We start from the raw sequence: 22,133 nt of genomic DNA on the forward strand, positions 1-22,133 counted from the left end.
CTTTTAATTCCTGTCGATTTTAACTTGCAGTTCATTTGCAGTGATTCTTGCTTATGTGATATATATATGGATGCATGTATACAAAGAGTAAGATAAACAATTGCAAGGTTAACAGTTGCATTTGTTCTTTATTTCCAGTAGTTCTCATAATGTGCCTAACACTTTCCAAACAGATGAATTACATCCTTTATCATGAGGAGCATGTATATTAAAAACAATTATGCCCATTTCCTGGGAAATGCTTGATAGCAACTGTTCCTATGCTTCTGAAAAAAGTCATCTAACCTTGCTGGTCCCTAGCAGTTGTGATTTATGTCACATAACAATAATATTAGGACCACTGTGTTACCATGAACATTGGCAGTGTGTTTCTGTTGTCACATTGCGGGAACTTGTTTTTCCAGTATCCACTCATTCGTATTTCCTGTTATGTTTTAGAAGGAGAACTCTTGGGACTTTTTTTTTGCTGTGCTTCTGTGCAGAATTGCTAGAAAATACCCTGAACTAGGGAAGCCCTCACCTTGGGCTTTAATTTGTTACACTGGTGTTTTGGCTAGTCTGGAAGTCCTGATAGGCATGACGTTTGGGCTCAGAGAAGGGAGCAGAAGCACCTGTGTTATTTGGTTGTTCAGTTTACGGTGCGGTACTCTCTCTATTTTGTTTTTAAACAGGGGGGTTGGCAACAAAACCGAAGGCCCTGTCCTGGCTGCTGCGCTCAGGTGGAATACTCTGGAGTGAAGGCTTGTCCTTCCCCAAGATTATTTGAACATTTTTAGGTGGAGTGAAGCTCTGGCCTGCTAGATAAGGCAGTGAGAAAGCAAGGGAGCAGAGAATACGCAGGCAGGAAGACTTCCAAGAGGAGTAACGGACTTTTTTGCAGTAGTACAACGAAACCTCGTTAGTGATGGACAGAAGGTAGATTTTCAGAGCCCGAGGGGGACTGCGACCAGGAAGCTCCTGGAGGCTGATGGACTGCAAAGAAGGATTGAAGAGAAGGATCTAGTCAGCAAAGACATAGTGTGTAATCGGAGGGGGCAGATTTGTTTTCAAAGCTTTTATTAATCTGCCTTCTCCCAGCAGGTCTTAGTTTTCTCTGTTTTAAACTATTTGTTCTAGTTGAGTATTCTGTATTCTAATTAAAGCTTTACCCCAATTAGGCTTTATCATTTTGATACCTTTTAGTGTGCTTCCTTTAAGGAGGAGAGAGGCATTTTTCTCTCTTACAGTTCTAGTTGACTCAGTGTTTCATCAGTCTCCAAGTTAGGTGTATTATTAATGAGGCTCCTGAGCTTTCCCATGAAACCTCCTCAGAGCATAAACAACGGAGGCTGGTCAGTTATCCAAAAGAATAAAGGTGCATTTAAACATATAAATGATCTGACCGGCTTCCCATAATACGGATTTGGCCAGCTTTGAGCAGCTCTGCTAGGCCCATTACCAGCACCACGTGAAGGCAGCCGTTACTGAGCACCTTCCACTGCCTGCATATGTCAAGAGGTGCTGTGCTGGCAAGCAGTCTCCATCCTTGTCCAGATGGAGTGAAGTCTCTAAGCGGGCATCCATCCAGCGGCGTTGGAAAGGTCGCACTGGTCCCCCGAAGCCAGACCAGGAGTGTGGATGTTGTGCTAAAAAGGAGAGTTGCCAACTTAGTTATGACAAACTAAAACCAGCAGCTTAAACTAGTAGGTGTTTCTTGAGGGACTAGCTTCCAACTAGAAACGAGTACTCTTGATATAAAAAGAAAATCACTTGCACTGAGAAGTATTGATTTTCTTTTTTTCTTTTTTTTTTTCTTCTTTTATTCTGTGAAATTGCTGTTGCTCTAGGCTAGCCATAATACTTATTTTTATTACAGTGTCAGCGCGGTGTTGTTAGAGGCTTCTCACCTCTGGCCCACAGGATGCGTGTGTTAGTCCCAAACCAGTGCTGACGTTGCTGCGTTGGTTATTGAGTGCTGTTGTTGCGCTGCGATGTCTTGCAAAGGTCCGTCCTGTCTGTCGGGGGAGATGATGAAGAATCTGTGGCAGTTAATTTATTGGACAAAAACTTGAAGGTTTTCTAAAGCCATATGTATACCAGATATCAATCTATCTCCATTGCTTTTTGTTTCTGACACTTTTTTTTTTCCCCCCAGGGCCTCCGTATTTTTACATTTGTTTTAAAATGTTAATGGAAATATTAAAAAAGGTGGTTTTTCGGTTGTTGTTTGGGGTTTGTGTTGGGGGTGGGATTTGTTTGTTTGCTTTCAGCTTGCTTGTTTGTTTTTGCAAAGGACTTGAAGTACTGTTAGCAAGTCTGACCAGCGCTGCTGCGAGTGTGCAAGTGGAGACCCGTTCTGTACAATAAGCCCTTTGGTCTTATGATCCACGACATCATTTATTAAAGACCGCAGTTTGAAAAATGTCAAACGTTAAAACTTGGGGATCAGTTGCATGGTTAAATTGCACAAAAATACTTCCTAGGGTTTTTTTCCTCTTGGAGGGGGGTTATTTTCATCCTTATGTGGCAGAATGGGAAAACAATTATGTTAAAGTAATACAGTTCATGTGATAATGGCTGTGTTTTGGCAACACCATCACTGTTGTTACGAAGCTTTTTTTTTTTTTTTAAACTTAGTGTAAAATTTTAGATTCTATCTAGATGTCCACAAAATGGTGCTTTGGGCTCTTTGGTCCTGAAACAATGAATCATGAGGGATTACGCTGACCTGCTAATCTGCAGTGTTCATCCTTTTCCAATAGTTCACACACAGGAGCAAATTAAGTGCCTATTTTTTGTGTCAACCCTGAAGAGTATCTGGTTTTTCAGCCCTTAGTGACTTGTTAACAAACAGGTATCAGGACAGGCTGGTGAAGGCAGGCCGCTGGCCAGTCAGATGTGAAATAGCGTCTCTTTACTAACTACAGTATTGATTCCCGCCTACCCTTGCAAACTGTGTAATTTTCTTTTCCCTGCTGCTAAACTCAGTAACAATGTATGAAGAGCTTTAGGGGCCCATCAGCGCTCAAAAAGGCTGCTCTTCCCTGGCATCCTATTGATTTTTCTCAAAGGCTTTTAAATTGCTCCTTCATTTTACTCAAATGCTCATTTCATCTCTACTGGATGCCGGCATTTTTTCGTTGTGTTTAAACAATTGCTCCATTCACTGGGTTCCTAAACTGTGACGCCTTCTTATTACTGGGAGATAAACTGTTTAGACAGTTTTCCTTAATCTTGGATTAATCGTTCCTGTATCTGAATTGTGCTGTTCTGTATTCCTTCACTTCAAAAAAATAAACTCTGTGAAGTCTTATGATCTATCAAGTATATGTGTTCTATTTTCTCCCTCTATATTTCTCCTGCTGAGTTCCTATACAGCTTCATTTTCCTCATCCTTTTGTTTGTGTTGGATTTTTATCCCGTCCTTGCTTTCATATATAATATTAGTAGGTTGGATTTAACCTTTCCTTGGAGAATTGCTCTAGTACTCCTAAACAACATCCTTTTAAATACTGTTAAGCGGGACTGACCTTCTTGAAATGTTGTTACCAATATTTGTCACACTCAATGACCAACTCGGTATATAAGTGAAATTGTATTGTCATTTAGCACTGTATATTTTTTTCATATCTACATAGGTGATAAATAAGCTTAGTAGCAGTTTGATTTTACAATTTCTGCAAATAAGAAAGGCTGAATGACATACATGAACCTATATGACAAATGATTGGCAATTACTGGTTATTAAAATCCATGTTTCTCGTATTTATGCTGAGTTAGAACTATGTTACTCTTTGAAGTGGCATTTGTTACTCTTCCCAACCCATACTCTCAAAATGTTTTTTAAAATGGTCTCATTTTCCTAAGTTTACACAGCTCAGTTTTTCTACTTAAAGTTATCTATACTCTAGCCACATTTTTACTTCTTACTATTAACTTTTATTCTGTCTGTTTTGATATGTAAGACTATACCAAAAATGAAAGACAACTGCTTTCTCAAAGAGTTTAGCCTAAATTGCTTATGCCTTTTCCTATTGTGGCATCTGTGATGAGAATCTAGTTACAGTGTTATTTGCATTCTGAAGCTTAAAGGCTTTGATAAAACTGTCAAACAAGTTTTCGACAAGATAAATTCTCTCGTGTGCTATTTTCAAGAGAAGAAACTTGATTTAGATAATTAAACTAATGAAGTGTGGGATACTTCAAAAGAAGTATCTTTTTTGGATGCAAAATTAAGCACATGGAAACAGGGTCATGTCGTCTTATTCAAGAATGCTCTTTTGATGTCAGATACCAGTTGCATATTTTGAAGCAAATATGATTCTTTGGTACAGAAATGTTGCAACATTCAGTAGTCTCCACTCTGCACTAAAGTTGACATATTCCGTATTTTTAAGTTTGCTTATTCAAAATTTATTTCTGCAGATAAGCTCCTCAGCTACATTGTTGGCATTTTGTTCAATTTATAAATAATGATCACTATGTTTGTCACCTCTCCTACATGGAATAGTCTCCTTGGAATTTTGCTACTGTGTTGCTGTAAAAGTTGATTAAAGTCTTCTTGCAGAACAGTTTTATCTATAGCAGTTGATAATAGGTACTAATCCCAGAGTGGCAGGGCTTTTTCATCAAGATCGGTGGTTTTGGCTCGCTGTCTTATCCTCCCCTTCCTTTGTGTATGTAACTTCTACAGCGCAGTGATTCTGCTCTCGCCTAGTGGTGACAAGAACCTGTACCTTAGGAGCTTGCAAATTGTACTTGGGTTTGGAGTTTCAAAGTGCGTGTTTTTTCTTTTAAACAGAGTGGCGAGATCCAGAATTCATGAGAGAAGTTGAAGCAGCTACAGGAGTGGATCTTGGGTCCTCTAAAAATAATGGAAAAGGAGGGAAAAAGAAAGGGAAGAAGAAAAAATATCCAAATCTGACAGACCTGAAGCAGCAGGCTAATACTTCTCGTTCCCGGCTTGAGAAGAAAGTCTTCAATAAGTAAGATGCTTGCCTTATCTAAAGCCTGCTAACTTGCTGTTTCCCTTTGAATGGTAGTTTCTGTTTCTACTTGAACATGCAAATATTAGCTCTCTTAGCCAAATGCAGAGCAGGAATGCCTTCCATCTGTCTGGAGGGTAAGGACTGGCAGATAGTGATGAACAGGGTTATTTCTTAGAGAATCATTTGCAGCTAACTTATAAAATTCCCATGTACAAGCTATTTTTTTTATTCTTTTTTTTTTTAAATTCTTTTAATCCTCTAATTTCTGTAGTGGCTTTTCTGGATTATCATTTATTAATCAGATTGCTACTGTATGGGTGCAAATGGTACTGGATCTGAAAAGAAGATTAAGTGTTCAAAGTGACACAACTTACAGCAGCAGACACACACTTCACTAGTGTTGATGGAGTGAAAGTGAATAGTTTTTCCTTTTGAAAGGCATAAATGGACTGTCCTGAGCAGAACTGTCATTAATAAAAGGATCTGTCAAAAACACTTGGCTTTTGGCATGTAGCAGTGTCTCGGCAGTTGCTCTCAAGACTCTAGTGTGTGTTCAGAGACCTTCCAAAACTTTTGACTGCTGCCTGGGCTTCTTCACTCCCGTGTATTTTTTCTTGCTCTTGGGTAAGCTAAGTTTGTAGCTGAGCCTGATAGAGTGCCTCCCATTCCAGTATGTACACACAGTGATTCCTTTCTATATTATTCAGGGACATTCTGCCATTGCATTTTTTCCTCCTTTACTGAGAATGAATTGAACTGGATAAAAAATATCCCTATATTTGGACCTTTACATTATGGTCTTGTTCACTTCACTGTCCTTTGTTAATATGAAGAAGTGGAAGCTGCTGCAGGCCTCTTCTCTTCTCAATGTACGAGTTAGGAGCTGAGCGTTCCCTACGCAATGACATGTGGACACAGTGTTGTTTCCAGGATGGTGCTGTTTCTATACTTCTCCCTTTCCTCCTGGCACATGTGCAAACAGTAGCTCCTGGCCTACTGCTAGCTATGGAAGAAACTGTTTGGACTGCAAAAAAAACAAAGATCAAAAATGTTTAAGATTCTAAAATATCATAACTTATGCTTATTGAAGTAAATTTAGGTACTAATGCACACAAGATAATTTATGCACTGTTACCTTTACTTTTTAAAAATGTAACCTATAGCTACTTGTCTGTAAGGAAGCTTGCTCTTCTGTGATGACAGCTCAATGAGTAGATTGAATATTCTCACAATTTGACACCCCCTCCCCAACTCTCTAGCTCAAGGTAAATTGAGTTCTAAAACTCTAGATAGTTTGTTAGTAAAGTGGTTCCACTGAAGCAAGAATATTACAGAAACTTAGTTAAGCAGTGCAGGATTGTTACTGCAGGCATGGCACCGTTCAAAGTGATTTGCAGTCTGGCTGCATCTCTCAAGCTGGGCTTGTGAATAYGGTGCTAAAGTTGGCAAATCTGGGCATAGAGTCTGAGGTTGCCACTGTCGACTGTCCCCTGAGGTTAACACTCTGGCTGATAGAGCAGTAAAGGAGGTGAACCTGCAGGGCTAAAATGCTTCAGGCCACTGTTATTCAGGGACCATTAGTTATGCAGATAACTTGATTTATAACTGCAGTAAAGACAGGCTAGTAGAAACCTGTTTACAGTTCTGTTTACTTAATTTTAGGATGCTACAGGTTAAATGAAATCTTTTTCTTTCTGAAACAGATTTTGCTTCTAGAGAACACTCCCATGACATCCTGACACTGCCACTGGCATTTGGACATTGCAAAGATGTGTCCATGACTTAAGCAGAAATATATGAGATAACCATAAGTGAACAAGCAAGCTAGTTCAGATACAAGTGGGAGCCTACAAACTCACTAAGCTGAATGGGTTTTACAATATATAGTAGCTCCATATGTCTACTCTGTTATGCTCTTTCTGATATCCAGTCTATGTTAGATACGGCTGCAGCATAAATTTGCCCGAACATGCTCTGGCTCGTTTCAAATGGGAAGCAGCTGCAAATATTTAAAGTTTCACGTGTTAAAAATAAAATGGTCAAAACAAGACAAAAACAGTGCAAAGTTATCAAATCAAAAAGTAAAGTTRTTATTATAAAATCATTAATGCTGCGTTATGCCCTAAACATACGGAATGACTTGAACAGCATCCAAGGCACAGTATTTGTTTAAACTCTCTTTTCCCTTCTCTAATGTAATGGTTATAAGAACAAAACCAAATGCATGTTCCTTTTGGTTACAAAACAGCACATTTTCTGTGAAATTCTCATGTTACCTGATCATAGAGGTCTGTAAGACACACAGTCCCAATAGTCAGAATTTCATATCAGCTTTTACAAAATAAATTTAAAAACCTGTTTTTGGTTTAATATGCTTTGTACTAATGATTTTGAGTGTGTGTTAGTGCCAGGCGTGGGGAATCAAACCTGTCATGTTTTAATAGGTTCCATGCTTTGCAGCACTAAACAAGATGATAACCTTGGCTCCTTTTAACAACCCCAAATTACTTGAAATGTATAGGTGATAAACCCAGGCTCTAGTCTGCCAATAAAGTTAAGTGAAATTGCACACAAATCATCAAAGTGGGATCTCATTTCATTTACAGTATTGCACAATCCAATGGTGCTAATGTAAAACCTACATGACATGAAAGTGTCAAGGCCACTCTGCAGTGCTAAAGGCTCACTTTTCTCCTACCAATTAGGCAATATTTGAAGTGCAAAACCATGACCACATTTTCCTTATTCCTCATAACTTTATTGGCAGAATTTTGTTAAAAGAATACCGCTTCCAAGGTGTTTTTTCAGAGTATTGGATTTGGTTACAGTTGCTGCTGAGAAAATCTTGAATCCTACCATTTAGAAGCTTTATTAAGAAGCATCGTCTATTTTCAGATGTTTCAAAATGGCTCTTAAAATGAAACAGTTACAGAAAGCAGTTAGCTATACAGAGGTCGGTAAGCATCTCATAGATATGGCCACAGGAGCTTAGCTAGAATAGTGTGTAGGGCCTGATCCTGAAAAAATGCTAGTGCACACTACCCGGTAGATGTCCTATTGTCATTTTACAGCCCAACCTGCAGCAGCCTCACAGCCGATAGAGAAAGGCAGGCTGTGACAATGTGGAGTCTAACAGATTTGCAGTAGACTTGAAACCATTCACTTTGTCTTGGGATAGAACGTGTGGACTGGGCTTCTGATGTAGAAATGAAAGCAGACACATCAGTCAGCACTGTTTTCTTAAACTGGATGTAGTCCCTCAAACCATGCCCTTAGGTGGTTTACCTCCCAGTTAGGCAGAGTATCTAGGCCTTTACAGAGGAGTATTAGGAGATAACTTAATTCTTCATAAACAGAGGTAGGGGTGGCATCTTAATACGCTGTGAGTCCCTTCTGCCTTCTTACTCAAAGGATGTTTAGACCCACCCTCCCTACAGCTTTTGTAAGAACCTCCTGCTTCTGCTCCTGTTCTTGCTATTTAGGCATCAGGTTCTTCCATTTCCCCCACCCTCAAATCTCAACTGCAAGGATCTCCACTCAAAGCTTTGTGGAGAGAAGAAAAATGTGCATCTCTTCACCCAGTTCAAAAGCACAGCAGCCGGTTCCCAAAGAAGGGAAATCTCTGGGCACCTTCTACCAGGAAGAAACCATGGCAGCAGAAAAAGAGCAGCAGAAAAAGAGCAGCAACTTGGGGGCACACTCAGTTCAGATTTAGGGGCACCAGAAAGCTTAAGAGCCCCAAAATTCATTCCTTGATTTCCTTTTTTGGTCTGGGGAACTGTCCAGAGCCTTCAAGCACAGCAGGCACTGCGTAGGGCATGAAGGCCTGCCCATCACCAGGTAGTAGAGGTCCCATTCCACTTCATGTAAGCATAAGATATTGGACACGTTGTCCTGAGTATGCTAAATTCTGAGCACTTAACTATTCTGCAACATTAACTTACCTCTCTGCATATAGATACATGATAATTTCTGCTGTCTTCCTAAACTAGTGTTTGCTACTTGCATATTAGATAGTCGCTGCTCAGGGAATAGGGATGTTGGTGGTGTGAGTGAGAGAGGATCTTATTCTGCTCATTACTGATGAAGCATTTTGTAGGAACCTTTGAAAAGAAAGTCATTAAGTGACTTACATGTACATTAATTGAACAGCAAGCCCTTCCCTTACAAAAAACATTCTACGTTCTACACGTTGGATTTCACAAGGCTGTCTGAGGCTGGGTTTTAGATCCTATTAAGTGCATCTAGTTATTTTTTTCTTCCTAGAGCAGTTAAATGCTTTTGAAAATCAAACTTCAGATGTGTGACTATCAGAAATAATGCTAGAAGGGTGGAATGCACAGCCATTAAACTGAAAGACTTTAATTTGTTTACTCCTGTTAATAAAATCATTGCTGAATTAAACTATTTGTATTGCTGCAGCTAATTGGGTTAACAAGACAAATTTGTTCAGCCTCATCAGTGTGGTGTTCAGAAGCCTGATAGTGATTAATCATAGTTCTTTTTTCCCCATAACATTCATAAACATTCTCTGTGTAGCATCAACATAACTTTTTTTGTATTCGTTTTTTGTTTTTTCTTTCAGAGGTGCCATGAAACGAGTGGTGAAAGCAATGAATCGAGTGGACCAGAGAAAGCATGAGAAGTTTGCCAACCAGTTTAACTATGCACTGAATTAAATTGTAATAAAATGACGGGCAAAGAAGAGGATTAACAAGAGTGCAGCTGTACAAAGCCTTTATCACAGACCTTCATATTTAAACTAAAATAATTGTGCTAAGCATTTTTACTGGGGTTATTTTTGTTATCAATTTCTAACTTATTTGATCATGGACATGAATTTTAGCAAAGATGTGGTATATAACTGAATGCATTTAACAAGCTGGTAACTACTTGAAATTTATATAAACTAGAACAAGTTTTATGGCTTGTACATACTCTGATTAAAATATTCGCAGATTCTTTTTTTGCCTTTCTAATGGACTCATGTAATTTTTATACTTTGTTTGTCAACAAGTGTGCTTGTAATTTGCCTCGTCTTCCCTGCCTTCAGAAAGATGCCTTAAAAACAATTAGATTTATACATAAGGTAGCAGTGCAGAGTATTTGCTCAGCTTACTATTCTAGAAAATGTACCATATCAAGCAGCATACCAGTTCCTGCAGTACTCCTAAAGACCTCTTGTGTGCATATTAAAAAAGCTCCAAATCGACTGGATGTCTTCTGACAGTGAATGGAATCAACCTTGATTGCGGCAAGTCCAGGGACTAATTTGGAGTCAGAAGCTATGGCACCAGTGGAGAAGCTGAAATGATTGAGTTAGTCCTGGTCTGCTTCTTGTTTTACCAGGATAGTCTTCCAATATCTTTATAACCAGCTACATCTGGAAAGCATGATCTGAAAGGTTGTAGAGAATGTGCTGCAGTTTCAGTCATACAGAAAAGCCCTAGCGCAAAGTGAAAGTATGAGGGGTTTAGAAATTATTCATGCATCCTACTGTACAAGTGAGCTGCCTGGCTTGAATCAGTTAAAAGTACCTCACTCTCAGGACTGAGAGTGCAGCTAAGGACCCAAACACAAACATGAGCATCTGGACTCTCCTCTGCCTCTGGAGACTTAACATACATTGAGATTAAGCAGCTGGATCCAATATGTTGTTATTGGCTGAGGACTTAGCCAGATCTCTCACATGCTTTGCTTGCCATAGCCATGCCTTAAGTGGAGTGAACCAAACACTGACACAAGTTTGCTGTTGCTAGGTTTCATACAGCTTTGTGCGTGAAAGAAATATGGAATATCCAGGCGGATGGCCTGTTTGAAATTAAATTTCAAATTGAACTGCAGATGTTTCCAATAAAATACAGAACACAAATTGGAATGGATTCTGTACAGCACTGGCTTAGTCGCTCACCTTGTCATGCAGCAAGAAACTGTTTAGGAATTAAAAACTTTAAACTCTTCAGTGTAGCTTCTGACCACCTCAGACAAAAGCTAATTTACAGCTTTGCCAAATACCTTTTGACTTATGCAAGTGCTGCTTAGAAAGCAATTAATACTGAATCTTGATAATTTATCTTGCAGAGCTCTGCCATTTGGAAGACTCTTTCTCTCTCATACAGGTATTTAAAAGATGTAGTTCTAAACCCACCACAAATGAAATAAATAGCTAATCGAAAGCAAGAACTTCAAATATCTCTGCTGCACTGGAAAGGCAAAGCCACTTCCATCAGTCTAGCTAATTTGTCAGTGAAGACTTGAAGTGGAAATGTAGACAAGAACAAACCATGTTCGTCGCCAGGTCAGCGGTATGAGCTGCTAAACTGATTTTGTTTCTTAGCAGAGATACAGGCAAAAATTACACATAGGCCATTGGATGTTGGTATCATAGAACAGTCTAAATTAAACTGTTTGATTTTTGGCGTTTAACATTCATATGTGTCACAATGGTCATTGTGCCACTATTCCAGAGATTTTTGAGCCTGCAAAGACTGACAGTGTTCATTTATAAAACATGTTTTCTTTCCTCCCTGTAAAAAGAGGGCGGATTTTATATGGCGCAGTGGCACTTAACCCGTCTTTGCTGTGGACATGAGGAATCAGCACTAAAAAACTGCCAGCAAGCTGTAGGTGTGCTCCACCGCACCCTATAGAGTTCTCATTTTGTGCTTTAGTAAAATAAAATAAAATAAAAAATCCCCAAAACCGAGATTGGAAAGGGAAATGATAGAAAGTTGTGAGGAAAGAACGCACTTAGTGAGTTATGCTACTCTGTGATGCTACTCAGGGTYGTATCAGCTCTAGATTTATGAAGTGAAACTTACCTTAGACCTGAGTGTTCAATCCACCAATTAAATGAATATGCAGATTACACTATAGGATCAGATCATTCATTTTTACAAAGGGGTGTTTTTCTAGGTTGCTTTTTTCATGTGGAATTACAATTTACAGAATGAAGGTTTCCCGGCAAGTAGCTTGGAGCTAGCTAACTCAGACACCGGCCTAGGGATTTTGGGCCAGGTTAGTAATGACAGAGATTGTTCTTTTTTGAGATACTTTTCTTGACTTTGATGTTGATGTTAGAGCTTTCCTTGTCAGTCAGGGAATATAATCATTTGGATAGGAAATTTTTTCTTTCTCTTGCCCTTGAAGCAAGAAAGACTATGACTCAGAAAAATACGYGTAAACACATACCCTCTGTAACACTGCCTTTATGCTACCCTGATCTCTTACTCTTACATCTTCCCCTCATCCACAGTGTTTGAGAAACAGGTGTTTCCCCTTCCATGTTAATTGTTGCCTCATTTAATCAAAGGATTCCCCTATGTAAGGAGAACTTAGCATATACATCTGATAGATTTCAAAATACTTCACCTCTGTAACCATTCTCAGGGATTTTACCTGCTAGAGATTCATGCTGGGTTGTACCAGTGGTTCCTATTTCAATTAGATCTGGTCAGACATAATTCAGAGTGGATTTTAGGAGCCTGCTCCTTTTCCTGTGTTGGTCTGTAGCTCTGCTGGAGGTAAATTTTTAAAAAGGCATCTGTCACTAAAGATACAGCACACTTTCATTAAATAGACATCCTTTCAGTTGCAAGATGAATGAATCCACTTTTTAGATGCATCACTTTACTTACAACAACTTRCTGATTTGACATCTCATGATTCCAAGCTCACTGGCCATTCAAACAGCTTAGCTGTTAAACTGTCTATGTGACTTTTCTACTAGAAATTCCCTATTCCTGTCCTCTTATTGTCCAAAAAATATCATTGATGTAACCTCTGCTGTGTATTTGTGTCTTTATAACTCACTCAAATGCCTTTGCAATTGCATTATAACCTATTTCTACTCACTTATTGGGGATACTCCATATGATTTCCAGGTACTTAAACACCTTGGAAGATTTGGCCTTTAGTCTATGTTATTAAGGTGAATAGCTGTACTAAAGGTTGAATTTCTTGTGTTCTTAAAAGGACATATTAGCTCTGAGCTGGAGTCAGCTGTGCTGGTTCATCTAAGACATCCTTGCAACTTGTGCTGCTTCAGTGGTACATTTCAGTTCAGAAGAACTGAAAGCAAAAACTTCTCCATGGTTATTCTTACCTGAGCACGTGGTTGCATCTGGGAAGAAAAACCTGGAAGGAAGAGACTATAGTGTGTATGAATTTAGTGCAGCTTAAGGTTGGAAAGAAGGGTTTGGCTCAGAGTAGCATGATATATTGATGCTAGAAAGCTGAAAATGTTCATTGGTAATTTTTCATGTTTTTGAAAGAAAAGGAAAGTCTATAGTTGTCAGTTCCCCTTCCTGGCAGGTTTGTGTCCTGAGTGCTTCCTAGGGCTCTGTTACACATATTCTGTGACCTAATACATATGTTGCAAGCCTTTTAGTTAGGGTATGGTACTACATTGTGCTAGATTAAGTATCTGAAGAAAACAGATTGGATTTTTTTTCTTTGATGCTGTGCTTCTGGAAAGGTGGTTATATGACTGTTTTCTAGAACTTCTGTTTTAGACCTCTGGGAACTCAAGGCCAAAGTGACACTGATTACCTTCAGATGTTATCTTAAGGGTGGCACTATGAAGAAGGATGCTGAGACACCTTCCCCTCGGTGTGGGAGGAGAGCAGCAGCACTTTGTTTTGTTTAGAAGAAGTCAAAAATATGTGGAAACTAATACAGAGAACATAGTGACATAAGATTAACGTGGAATTTATGAGCAGGGCTTCTGAATGAAAACAATCTTTCAGCACATCTCCTTTTAAAGTTACTGATGCAAGATGATGGGCCCATACTCATCTTTTGCATAATATCTTGCTATTTCATTATCTCTAAACCTAGTTAAACCATTAGGTTTGGCTTTAGCAATGCAGTTCTGGCTGAAGATTTTTATTAGAAAATTGTAACCCTTAAAATCTCCTAAAAATGATCTTTAGGAGATTTCTTTCTGGTTGTTTTGGAAACAAGACAAAGACCCAGGATTTGTAAATGGTTCTGCATGGACATAACATTATGCCATGCAAAACATTTTTCAGGTTTGAGGTATCAGTGAGTTCAAAGCGGACACTATGGAAGAATTTTTTTTTTTTTTGAAAACAAAGAAGAAATCTGTTCCACTGAAAGGGAATGTTGAATTGGCTGATAAGGATGTTGCTAATTGTAATGAGCTACTAGCCAGAAGCAGGAACAGTTGAATGTCAGGAACCCAGACAGCAAAAACTAATCCAGGATGTATCAAAATAGTTTAGCAGAGATAGCCATCTGGTGGTCTCTAATACTCATGCAAATACCTGACTGTTCAGGCAACTCTCTTTGTAGCTTATCCAGTGCTATTAAACACATTAATGGTCGTAATCACGGAAGTGATATAAATGTTTGTGCAAATTATGCATCAGAAAAAGTAAGGACATCTGAACGTTACAGGAGTGCTTAGAGAATCAGTAATTTAAAACGACTCTTTTTAAAATGATACTACCATGTAGGAAAACTTTACCCCTTTACAGGATAGTCTGACTCTAGATCATAACAAGCAGGCATAGAAGGGGACCGCATGCAAACTTTGCACTGGTTCCCAAGAGGGGATGCCTAAGTCCAACATTGCAGTCCAGTAGCTGCTTACATTTCTTGGGCCCCTAAGAATTCTGTAAATGCCTTGGGCTGCACTGGCCTTCCCACCTAGACTATACTTTTAATGAAACACAGGAAAAAAAAATGTTTGAGCACTCAAGAAGGCTTGACCCGACAAGTATTTTCACAGGGTGCCTTACACCCATCAAAGATCCTAACAAACATCACGGTTTTTAAAGAGGCAGTGGCAATAACGGTGTTCCTCTTCATGTGCGTAATAGCTGTCAGGCTGGAACACATGTTCAGGGAAGGTGGAGTTCAACTTCCTTTCTCAGCTCATTATAGATAGGACACTCAAATGTCCCGTCTCAGGAGGCAGTCCAAGCCACAGGCAACTAAATGCAAGGGAGCTGGAAGGAGACAATTTTCCACCACCCATTCTGCTGTGGGAACTGTAGCCACAGTGGAGCTAGAAATGCTTCATGTAGGAGACCAGGGGAGAGGCAGAAAAGAGCCTTAGCAGTTACAATCCCCTCGATGGGGCAAGGGAGGGCTGGATCTTCATCCTCATACCCTAGACACCTRCCATTGAAAGCACTGCTGATGCTCATGTCTTGAGGCAAGAGCTTGGAGCTCCCTCATAGCAGCCATTGTCACCAGCTATAAGATCAGTCCGGAGGTCTTCAGCTGGATACTAGTTCCTAAGAGAAGGGCGTTATTCTGGCATTTACTAAATAGCCATACAGAGGAATTGTTCTCTTAGGACAGATTGGGACAGCTACATTTAAATAAAAGCAAAGTATTTAACACCATTCTGCTCTTGGGTGAATATAATGTTTGCATTTATGTCTGGAAACATGGAAGAGAGTTCTGCACCAAGTGGTGCCGAAGGGGAACTCTAACCAGTGCAGGGAGTGCACAGTAAATTCAAGTCCTTCCAAGGCAAGGTGGGAAAGAAAAAATGGGATAGAAACTCCACGTGTTAGAGGGAGGTGAGCCAGGAACAGAAGGTGACAAGGCAGGCAGGGGCAGTGACCTTCCTGATGAGGGATACGGTCCCACAGTACCCAGACAAGAAGAGCAGAACGGGTTCGGTGATGTTAACCAGAACCAGGCAACAGTTCAGGGATCACTTGAAAGACCATAGAGACAAGGCAGGTCTGAAGTCAAGTCAGCAAGGCAAGGTCAGGGTCAGTAAGGTACAAGACCAGGCACAGCATATCTACACCACAGCTCAGGCAAGGCCTCCACTTAAATATAGTTCCCATGCTAATGGCTGGAGGATGGAAAGGGGGGACCCCAGATTAGACCTCCCACACCTCTTTCTCACATTTTAACTGTATTCATGGCAGTCTGATACAAGATTATACAGCTGTGCCATATCTGTGAAGACCTTGAACACCTGGCAGGGGTGTGGGAAGAGGGTTACAGAGAAAGATAGTTAAAGGCTAGTCAGAGCAATTAGAGCCTGCTGGTGCACTCAGAGCCCTAGGAGCATCTCTCTTAAACGGATGCGGTGATGGTCCTTTGTATTACAAAATCCTCTGAAGAAGCTGAAGGATTTATGAAAGAAAATAGGAAGTGCTGATAGAGACTAAGGCCTCAGAGCAGGAACCTCAATGAGGAACTCCAGCCTGGACCCTCCCCATCCAGCAGCAGCTGGAAGCGATGCTAGAGATCCCAAAACTTAGCGCATCACCTGGAAAATACATGCGGATGAGAGCAGGATCTGCCTAGCAGCTAGACTTCCAAGAAGCTCCACAACAAACTGGAAGCAATCTGTGGAAGGAGGGTGCRGCCTCTAAAGGCAGAAGGGTTGGAAGCTGTTAATCAACCACTCGTTTCTGGGTTGGTGCTTTCCCTCCTCTTCCTCTCCTCAGGACTACATCTGCTTTATCCCTCTTTAAATCCAAGCTCTGCAAGTGGGGAACTCACTCTGCGGTGCTCAGGAAGCACAGTTTACTCATCCAGGCTTTTAGGGTGTCTTGGAGCTGGAGGTATTTATGGTTTAGTAAAAATTCCTGAAGACTGAACCTGGCCTTTGTTCACAAACAAAGTGTTTGTAACAGTGTTTGGCAGGCAGTTCATACAGGCCCTGGGTAAAAGACAGAAATCATGTGGTCTCCCCTCTGTTAGCTACCAAAAGGAGGGAGAAGCAAAGGGAGAAGCAGATTTGAATCCTCTGAGTCTGAGGAGATGTTTGGATACCAGTCATACTCTTCTCGGGCAAGATCTGAATACACGTTTGCTTGCTCACAGGCCACTTACATATGTATCTTGTCCTCAAGTACAGTTTGGGGGCTCCACTGAAGAAAGGAAGGCAGTTCTCAAGGAGTTTCCTTTTGACTGTGGTGCAGGGAGAGAGATGAAATCAGGCCTTTGTTGAGCATTTTGTATTAGTTAGGTTTGGGTTTTTCTCTGCTCAGCCGTCACATCATGCTACTGCAACACCTGACCCTCAGCAAGCCGGGTGCAGAGTCCGGCTGCTGCAGCATGGATTCTTCTCTGGGGTCAAGGACCTAAAACATCAGTATTAATATGTGAAAGCCATTTTTTGAATCTCATCCTTGCTTCTTTCCTAGAGCAGTGGCTGAAATGGAGGAGGCTTCAGATCCATCCCCTTTGGTACGTGCCAATACAGAGCCTAAATCTCATAGCAGCTCAGGAGAGTGCGCGCATGCAGTGTGCTGCGGTCTGGGTGCAGACTGGTGTACTGGGAGGAGGGCACATGGTGGGAAGTGGCAGTGAGTGGCTGCAGCAGAGCTAGTCTTTACTCCAGTGCAATCTGTTTCCCCAGCCTTACGTGTCTGTAGCATAAATATTGTCATTTGGCTTTGGGGGTAGCCTTCCCTTGCTTTTCTGCCTGTTAGCGCCCTGAGCAAAACCCCACCACTCCTGTGTGAAATGCTTGTGCATTTTTGCATTAGCATCAGGAATCCCCTCTGTCAAGGGGTTAAGGAAAAAGCTTATTAAAATTGTTTAAATGTGGTGCTAATTAGTTTAGATGTAATGAGCAGCATTAGGCGTCTGGTTACTTTGAAAGGGGTTGTTGAATAACCATTTCTGCCGACATTCCAATTTGCATAATGACAAGGTGTTGGCATTGCATCCACCATTAATTTGCTATATTTATAATGCCATTATGGAGCACGCTTATCCTCGTGCACTATAAAAGGTATATGGAAATATAAAATATGATTCTGCTTGTTTGGAAATTGCTTTTGGATATCTTGGATTTTTTGTAATAGTATTTTTGTCAGCTGAAGGAGGAGAGTCCGCCACAGGCAGTTACTAGGGCTGAAATTAGATATTGCTTCAAAGCGTACAAGAACCTTTATTTTACAGAATGCTGAAGCAGAGGTGGCAAATGAAAGTCTGATGAGGTGTGCTGCAGAGCATGCTCAAAGCAAAAGCAGTTTGTCACTCTCATGCTTCACCCCAAGGAGTAATGCTGGTGCTTCAAGTCCCAAGGAATATTTTTACTTGTAAATCTCAAAATATTTAACAGATCGTAGAGAGCGTAGCTCAATACTACAGTCTCTCCRGCAACACAGCCTGCTAAGAAAGCCCAACCAGGAGCCCATCCAAGTGCTTTTCCTGCACTGCTCTCCCCCCATGCGGTCTCAAGGGACCAGATCAGAGCAAATGAGGCTTGTCACCCTACTGATGTCAAGGGTGGAGAGATGGGAAAGAGTCCATTTATGCTCAGCTGTACAGGGCAGGTTCTCCTAATGAATGTCTGTGGTTGTAAAAAACAGGAAATGGGCAATAATTGAGATATTTGTACTAAGATTAGTAGATTTCTTTCCTTTGAGAAAGCAGTAGTTTACAAAAGGGGGTGAATCTTTATTTTATCAATCATCAYCACACATAAATATTTCTGTTTCTTGCATTTTTTTGCTGTAGTGTCATCTCTCATTTATTGTTATTGTAAAATGTTACTGGTTTGTGACATTACAGTGAAGAAAATATAAAAGATTCTGATATGTTTTAAAATARATTCTAGCACTTTGGGCAGAATGACAGCTTTAACTAGTTGAAGATCTGTCATAAAATGAGATTAAATTAATAAATCACATATCAGATCCAGCTGTTATTTGTCACATTGCCTGAACCTGCATGCCCAGACTTTTGGGTCCTGATCATGAGTTGGCCTCTGTGTCCTTGGTGTTTCCCTAGTGACAGCGGGTGCCAGATCCAGCTTCCGCAGCATTTCTCCTGAACGGGCACTGCAGCACAGCTTCAGTGCCAACCTTTTTCCTGATAGCTGATTTAGCAGCTCTAGATTTCTGGTGCTGTGATAACATCTCGAGTTGCTTTGAAGCCTATTCTGTATGATGAATCCACATCTCTGCCAGGCAGGATCGGAAAAGTAGAAAAAGCTCTTGCTGTCAGTGTTATTTGTATTGTAGCAACAGTCATTCTGTCCACCTTAGACATTTATGTAATGTGAGCATGGGGAATAGAGCACTATGGTCAGAAGGCAAAAAAAAGTTTACAGTGCACAATCAGACAGAGAAAAACACAGYTTATGTAAACTGAGTTTGTGAGACAAACAGATTAGGACCCCACTGGTTTACCTGGCTGTCCCCTTCACCTTCGGTGCCCACGCTGATCTGTGCCTTGGTTTAAATCTCAGAGCCTGCCAAATCTTCCAACATCGTAAAAAAATCTTCTTTTATTTGTCCTTAAGGAAGGCTCTACAACAACCACGTCTGCTTGCCTACTCTTTGAGATGGGACCTCAATATCAGAACTGTCCAGACACTATAAAATTCCTTTGAGTTTTTAAGTTAAATATAGCTATGTTTGAGCAGAACTATTTTGTACCCGTAGCACATGAATGAATGGGTAAGTATATTGGCCAACACAGCAGACCTTAAGCAGACATCACAGTGCATTTTCAGGAAATGGATTTAAGTTCATACAGAGAAAACTTTATTTTTAACATTTTGCTTCTGTAGTATGAGAAGAGAAACATGTAACGTGACTGTGAGTTCAAAGTCTGAAACAGAAGGTCTGCAATATGTGTGAAAAAAAATAAGACACTACTCACTAAAAACGCATGAAGGTCCTGCTCAAGCTAGGAATAACACTAAGAAATGTTTTGGGGACAAAAATAGAGAATACTAGTTTCTAATCATTTTGTATAACTTTATTGACTGTTGTGTGTAAGCAATGAGTTAATATACCTCAAAATATYTTGTTATGTCCCAATCTTTTAGAATGTATTTACATGCTTTTTCTGTTCTTTTGATTGGAAGACATTTTGTTGTCATTCATTCAGTGAATGTRAACAACTGAAAGTTGTTTCAAGTTCAATATAAGTTGAAATATTCACAGCAAGGTAAAATAGATGTGGTTTCCTTCTCTTTTTACCTAATTCAGTCATAAACGTAGTGAACAATGGCAAGAAGCAATTAGTGTCCAAATCATTTCTCACTAATATGGGCTTGCACCCTTGTATTTAACATTGACTTTATGGGAATTAGATCAAAAATATGCTGATGTGACACCAGGATCAATGCCCCAGATCTTCTCTGGCACTTGAAAATATTGAATCAGACTCTGAATGTGCTACTATTAGTGTATTTGAGATAAGAATTTGTCCTCTGGCAAATGCTTTGCTAAAGGTCCTTTTGAATGTGTTTAGCGTTCTGAATCTCCTGTTTTATGAATGAAAGATAAATTAATTCTTAAAATTAACTCGCAGAATGAACCCAGAGCAACCACTTCCTGCTGGCATCATTGAGAAATAATCAGCTTTCTTTCAATCAGTTGATTTCACTCTTAGTGTACAAGGCTCTCTATTTCTAATTGATAATTCACCGAAAACAAGCTGAATCCCTCCAAAAAGCTCCATGCAGGATAAAGCATGGACCATTGTACTAGTGCAGTAGGTACATCATGGTATGGGAATCAGCTTTCGGGCCTTGCTGGGAGTCAGTATGTTAATAGCTTTTTGGGCCAGAAGAGGCTAGCATGACTATCTAGTGTGATCTCCTTAGTATGATACCCTAGATGATGGCTGCATCATTCTGTTTCTCGCCTTTAGAGAGTCAGAGTTATTACCAGGCGATGGAGCTAGGGCATTCAGACAAGTGAGAGATTTTAGTTTTAGCATGCTGGTCGCTGAGCATTCAGACCAGAGATGTTCCTCAAAGGCTGCCCTGTGCGGATGTCATCAAACTTCTCTCTGGTAAGTCTGTAACTATCACAGTTTGATCCAATTCATGAACCAGCAGCAAAGCGGTGGCCCAGAGAGCACTGTTTGAGAGCTAGTTCGTTAGGGCTGCTCGTGCTGAGACTGGTCTCTGCACACAGGCCACATGCTGTGACTTGAGACTTTAGTAGATGGTGTGCTATGTACTGCTGCACGGTCTGCACACTGGGGAAAACATACACTAAAGCTGAGGCTATACAGCTTTGCTCTTGACGTCTACGAGCAGAGGATCAGGTGCCMCGATGAGATATTCAAACAAGAATTATCAATAGCAGGCTTCCTAAACTATGCTGAGAAAGATACCCGCAGCTCTGTTTTCAGCGTTGCTATGAAGCTGTTAAAACAAGTTTAATGACTAGGAATCTCAGGCTAAGTGACTCCCTTCATCCAACAGCTGTTGGCAATAATGCTCTGGAGAACAGGTTTCACTGGCAGGATGCTAACTGACCTGGAGCAGGAAAGTCATCTGCTCCAAAGCTCTGAGCATCAGCTTGTTGGAGCTGAAATATTTTCCAGCAGGGGGAATTTTTTGGAGTTTGAAGTATGTAGACAGCCTTTGACATTTCTCTTAATGGCGCTGAAGTAGATCTTAACCCATCTGAGCTAACAGCAGCTCTTGCTCAAACCTGGTCAGCAACGCATTAGTTTTATGGTGCAGAAGTGTCTCCTGAGCAGCCGTTTGCCCTTCTGCCGGCTCTCTCCTGTCAGTAATAGCTGTGGAGGGCTGTACTCTAAGCACTGCTTGTAGAGCTGTAAAACAGCCCTATTGCAGCAGCAAGGTGTCTGCACCAGCTATGCTCAGCCAAGCTCAGGCGAGGCCTGTTGCACGTTCCCTGCGCTGCCCTCGGGTACCCGGCTGGACAGGTTCCCGCACCCAGCTGCGCACGGGTGTCTTCTCCTCTCTTGGCAATAGTATTTTGAACAAGCTGAGACAKTAGTTTCAAATAATGCTCTTAGTTTCCTATAAAAAATAGTTTCACATTCCAAACCAGTTTGACATTTTGTATCTTTTTTTGCATAATCCTACCCGAACTATTTTGGGTTTTGATTAGTGTATTCAACGAGAGGGTTGAAGTGATAGTAGGAGGATGGATCCTGTCACCAAATAGCTGTCAGCTATATCTATAACCTGAAAGGCGATGCCTTTTAAGACACTCTTTTTTTTCCCCTGTAAAATCACTTCAGAACAACATTTCTTTTATAGACTTATTCTCACAAATGCAAGCAAGTCTGGATCAAAACTTTTGACTTTTGCACAGGTCTAAGTGAGGGGAGATGAGCGCCTGGTGGGGAGTGGGGGTCGCGGCATGTTGAGGCCGTGTCCCCTGGTGCCTGCAGCCGGCTCGGCGGGCCTCACCTGCGGCGTGCAGACGCGGCGGG

General features: G+C 40.7%; 1 protein-coding gene across 2 annotated transcripts in view; it reads left to right on the forward strand.

The window, feature by feature from the left end:
• UVSSA (UV stimulated scaffold protein A) overlaps nucleotides 1–10,179 on the forward strand; it is a 56,783-nt gene extending 46,604 nt beyond the window's left edge. For both annotated transcript variants that reach the window (XM_026064597.1, XM_026064598.1), the window contains 2 exons: nucleotides 4,781–4,964; nucleotides 9,553–10,179. In XM_026064597.1, the coding sequence (XP_025920382.1) occupies nucleotides 4,781–4,964; nucleotides 9,553–9,646 (278 nt within the window). In that variant the 3' untranslated portion in view covers nucleotides 9,647–10,179. The remainder of the gene's footprint in view (nucleotides 1–4,780; nucleotides 4,965–9,552) is intronic.
• Nucleotides 10,180–22,133: the final 11,954 nt, after the last annotated feature.

The sequence above is a fragment of the Apteryx rowi genome, unplaced genomic scaffold (genome assembly GCF_003343035.1).
Source record: "Apteryx rowi isolate R43461 unplaced genomic scaffold, aptRow1 scaffold_22, whole genome shotgun sequence".
In the NCBI taxonomy this organism is placed as follows: domain Eukaryota; kingdom Metazoa; phylum Chordata; class Aves; order Apterygiformes; family Apterygidae; genus Apteryx; species Apteryx rowi.